The following is a 5,506-nucleotide window of genomic DNA, read 5'->3' as shown; positions in this document are numbered from 1 at the left end:
CACGTGTTGTGAGTCATCATTTTATTCATATTTAATTTCTTTTGTATTTTATTAGCATATTTGGTATTGGAGTCATCCAAAAGTAATTGAAAGTAATCCAGTTAAAGTAACCCTACCCAACTTATTATACAGGTGACAGCAGCTTCTATTCTTCTATTTACATATCTATGCAACTTTTAAAAGTAAAATAGAATGTCTCAATGATTTTTTTGACTCCATCCATCTGAGTTCACACGTATTCAGTCCTGGGCAGGATTGTGTTCATCACCTGGTACCTCCTGTTCGGGCAAGCTTGATGCGGTGGCGGTGGATCCAGACCGGCTGAACGGGACGCGAGAGCAACCAGAAGTCCGGCCACCATCAGCAGAAAGCCCCCTGCCCATCCGCAAAACAGGGCATCCCCGAACTCCCAGCGCGGCACCACATCAGGCAGCGCATCATCGAAGAAGCGCACCACTGCCAGGTGTGCCACGTACGAGACAGGAATCAAACACAGAACCCCGGAGAGCACACCCAACACCCCGCCTGCCGTGCCCAGGATCCTCTTGGCGCCATCGCAGCCGTTAACCAGCGACAAGCCGGGCACGGCTACCAGGAAGCCCAGGGCGCCCACCGCCAAGGAGGCGCAGGTCAACACCCGGCCGAGCTTGAGATCCGGCGAGAGGCCCAGCAGGCTGTCGTAGGCCCGGCACTCCATGCCGCCTGTGTCCTGGACCACGCATGTCTCCCACAAGCCCAGCTGGTAGCTCTCTACAGGGAGAAGGTTCGTGGACATGCTGAGCCAGCGCGAGGACAGCGCCGTCCCTAGGACGCACAGCCAGGCCCCGCCATACAGAAGCATGGCTGGCAGCTCCAGGGCGCGGGCGCACCCGTCCATCGGCTCACGGCGACAGCTGCTGGCTCCTGGCACCGAATGCTGCCGCTCTGAGGAGAGATGGTCCTCTACTGGTGGGAGAGGAGGCAGGGAGGGAAGACGGCCGAGGTCTGGCCCTCCCCTCTACCGCCCTCCTGCCGCCTGTACCAATGGGCAGCAGGGCAGAGGTTGATGCGCAAATTTCTAGCGATTCTGGTAAGGGTACACATGTGCACTATATCTATATATCTATATCTATAGATATATAGAGAGAGAGAGAGATAGAGAGAGAGAGATATAGAGGGATAGAGAGAGAGAGATATAGAGGGATAGAGAGAGAGAGATAGAGAGATATATATAAATAGAGAGATAGAGATATATATAGAGAGAGAGAGATATAGATAGAGAGGGATAGAGATAGAGAGAGAGATAGAGATAGAGAGCTATCTATCTATCTAACAGAAAAGTGAACATTGTTTGCAGCAAGATGAGACACGATACTCCAAGATAAACATGGAATAAAGAATGAAAAGAGAAAACATAAGATAAAAAGAATTTCTGGGTATGTATAGGCAAAATATTTTCATGGTCGTATTTAAGTACTGGGCAAAGTTGTAAGTGCATTGTATTAATAGTCAAGTCACAAGGAGTCTCAAAGGGCTGCACAGACCAGATTATTGCAAACTACAGAATATTTATACACCATCCCCTGATCTAAAACCTACATGAGGGCAAGGAAAAACTCAAAAACTTCAACATGAGGAAAATGAAGAGTGCAAAGAAAATAGTGCGATGAAAGGTAATGCAATAACATGGAGCAGCAACAAAATTCACAAATAAATTGATAAATAAGATATGAATTCCCATTTTCCTATACAATACTACAATGTTATTGTTTGAGTCATACCTAAGACTTATAACATTGGTAAAAAATGGCGGCGCCCTCTGTTGGCTGCGGCTGCATCGGCTCGCTACAACGGGTCAGGTGTATCGACATTTCGTTCTGTGTACATTGTTACAAAGAATGACAATACAAAGGAAATTATTATTATTATTATTATTATTTAATGACTTGTTTACCTGACTGCCCATTTTGCTCATCTGGTTAGCTGCTCCTCTTGCACTCTTTGCACTACTGTATAATACTATACATAGTTATAAATTATTTAGCATATTCTCAGTACTTCAATACTCTAACTCAGTGCGACATTTATTTATATCTGTACATTCAAGAAAACTGTGCGGGTCAGATGTATCGACATTTCGTTCTGTATACACGTGTACAAGAATGACAATAAAGTATATCTGAATCTGAATACCCATTTTTCAATACACAATTTTATCCCCCCTAGCTTTAATAACCCCAAAAAATATTCAGCCTGTATTTGGAAAAGAATTCTCATTTTTATTATCAAAGTCAAATGTGATTGCTATTGTGATTGATCTTTGAGTTTTAGATCAGGGGATGGTGCGGTTTAAGGGCTACTGTATACAAATAAACATGACTTGACTATTTCCTGAAAATGTGGAAATGTCGCTGTCTTTGTCTATCTTGCCAGCCTGCTGCAAACACAGAGACTCATTGTGTCGCCATCATAGGGGTGCAACGTGTCCTGTGGAAAACGGCCTATGGGAGGCAACTGCAGATTACCGTTTGGATCAGGAGTGGGCATACTAAGGGTCGAGAGCCACATCCCCCCAAGGCCTTTTACCCGGCCCGCCAAACAAAAATGGTCAAAATACAATGACAATATATATTTATATATACAGGGTTGGGTAGGGTTACTTTAACTGGATTACTTTCAATGACTTTTGATTTACTCCAATACCAAATATGCTAATAAAAGACAAAAGAAACTAAATATGAATAAAATGATGACTCACAACACGTGGTAAGCTTTCTCTCCTGGCTTTGATCTCTTTGATCTCCGGCAAAACGAACATAAAATGTGACAGAAACGAATTTAAAATAAATCCAAACAGCTTGCCGACACCATTTTTGCCGTTCCCTGTATTCCGTTACTCCCCAAGCCCGCACAAAATTTACTCATTTTATTCATATTTACTTTCTTTTGTCTTTTATTAGCATATTTGGTATTGGAGTAATCCAAAAGTAATTGAAAGTAATCAAGTTGAAGTAACCCTACCCAAACCTGTATATATAATAGTAAATAAAGTACTTCTGATAAAAATGTTAATGCCGACATGGTGTCCCTTTGTGTGTACAACAAAAATACTACAACAAAAATACAAAAAAAGTCTACAAGATTAGAAATATCAAGTTTAGTGCTGAAAAACAGGCACCTAATATGTTATTTTGCTTTCATTCTAAAAAGAAAAAAAAATACAATTAAAGCACTACAAATATAGGACTAGAGTAATACTACCCATCCATTATCTGCACTGCTTATTCTCAGTAGGGTCGCGGGGGTGCTGGAGCCCATCTCCGTTATCTTTCGGCAGTGGGCAGGGGAAACTCTCAACTGGTTGCAGGGCACACAGAGACAGACACTTTCACATCCTAGGGACAATTTGGTGCCTGGATGAAACCCATACAAGCACAGGGAGAACATGCAAACTCTACACAGGAAAGTTTGATCTCGTGACCTCAGAACTGAGCTGCACACGCACTAACCACTGCGCCTACGTGCTGCCACAGAGTAATACTATGAAACAAAAATATGACTATGGAAATACTACTACCGAAATACAATAAAAATACTACTTCAGTAATACTATAGAAATACTACAACAGACATACCACAAACATACTACAGAATTTCCCCACGGAAATACTAAAAAATACTTCTGCAGAAATACTACAAAAGTAACACTACAGTAATATAATAATACAAAAGTACTACTACAGAAATACAACAAAAATACTACCGATACATCATAAATATTATTTTAGAAAAACACAAATACAAATACTGAACTCCAAAAATACAACTATGACATTTTTATTGAAATACTACTGCAGAAATACATTAAAAAAAATTACAGTACTGTAATACTACAAAAATGTTACAGAAATAGGACAAAATCCTACTGCAGAAATACTGCAAATAATGCATTAAAAATACAGTAATTCTACAAAAATACTGGTGCTGTAAAATGCAGCACAGTAATACTACAAAACTAAATGTAAAAACAGGGACTTAGTATTTTGCTTTGATTGCAAACATTTTGAAATTTGATTAAACAAATTAATTTAAAAAATGAACCCGTAGATGTTTGCAGGTATGTTTATTCATGTATGAAAAAAATTTGATGGGTCTCCAGTCCCCCTCAGCCAAATATTTTGAACCGAATGCGACCCGCGATTCCGGTTTAGATCAGGGGTCGGCAACCTATGACACGCGTGCCAGCAGTGGCACGGCAAAATAATAATGATTATATTTTAAATATGCGTATTTTTACCTGAAATTTAGACATTTTCAGTTGCGCGCGATAAATGGATGAATCATGACGGCTCCTCGAGCGAAAACATGTCATTCTTTCCAGGCAGCGTGGACGGACGAATGAGGCTTTGTGCAAAAAATGACGGTGCTGTTCTGTGCATTATGCCTCGAGAGCAGTGTTTAATGTCATTATGAGACGAAATATGAACATGAATTCAAGGATGAGTCTGACATGGCGGAGACATTTAAACGCGTAGTGTCCAAGTACGGCAAACAAACACAGACCCTGAAAACATTTGTCACTGCTAAAAACACCACCACTGAAGAAAGCTATCACATTGCTCACTGCATAGCAAAGCACAGAAAACCATTTACTGATGGCGAATATTTTAAAGCAGCGTGTGTGTTGAAGGATTTTATACATTTGACTATAAAGGATTTTATACGATCAAATACAAATTTAATTTAAATGCAAAAGATTTTCACTGCCTGAGCTGTGGGGCGAGGTCAATGCAACCTAGTGGAGAATGATGTTTACAGAAACAGCGGGAACTGGGACAAAGGGCTGATATGATAATCAGCACTTACCGACGCAGAGGGGCCCTGATGACGCAGAAACGCTCTGGGATGTTTTGACCATTCCAGACATCGAGGCGAGGAGGTGGAGCCCACGTGGGGCTTCTCTGGCACGCCCATGGGAGGAGCCGGCGCGCCATTGTGCGCGGAGAAGATGGCCAATAAGAAGAAAGCTAAAGCTAGTTGCAGACACACATAGGAAATTGGAGAAGGGTGGGATGTCTTTTGATATATTTGGTGAAATGTATAAATGATCCTGGAAACATCGGGGTGGGAGACTCGTCTCCGGAGGGCACACTTACATCTGCTGTTGTGAATAAACCCGCCCCCGTGTGGAATTGCAGACTGTTTGATTATTTTCTTTTATTGTCTCTCAAAATCGAGCATGCATGATTGTTGGGTAAATGTAGCTCGTCTTTGGTTAATAGAGTCAGATAACTAACAAGATATCATTGATGAATGGTATGCTAGCTGTCCATAGCACTTGTTTTTTGATTGTAGTTCATTGTTAATGAAGAATGGTTAATTCCAGTGTTCCCTAGAAAATCTAGCTTGCGCACAAAAATGAGGGCTCAAAATTACTAATTAAGAAGCGACTTAAGTCAAAGTTACAGTGCATGAAGGTAAAAATACACGGGTTCCCCTGACGTTGTGTCCTAAATGCGGTATTTTG

General features: G+C 41.3%; 1 protein-coding gene across 1 annotated transcript; it reads right to left on the bottom strand.

Moving 5' to 3' along the window:
• Window positions 1-928, bottom strand: LOC148355455 (claudin-24-like). Its single transcript, XM_088349726.1, has one exon. The coding sequence runs from the start codon at window positions 875-877 to the stop codon at window positions 230-232; it is 648 nt and encodes a 215-aa protein (XP_088205852.1). The 5' UTR covers window positions 878-928; the 3' UTR covers window positions 1-229.
• Window positions 929-5,506: the final 4,578 nt, after the last annotated feature.

This window comes from Urocampus carinirostris, chromosome 12 (assembly GCF_059441175.1).
Source record: "Urocampus carinirostris isolate Australia breed hairy pipefish chromosome 12, RoL_Ucar_1.0, whole genome shotgun sequence".
Lineage (NCBI taxonomy): Eukaryota > Metazoa > Chordata > Actinopteri > Syngnathiformes > Syngnathidae > Urocampus > Urocampus carinirostris.
This window is presented reverse-complemented; position numbering and strand designations above follow the sequence as displayed.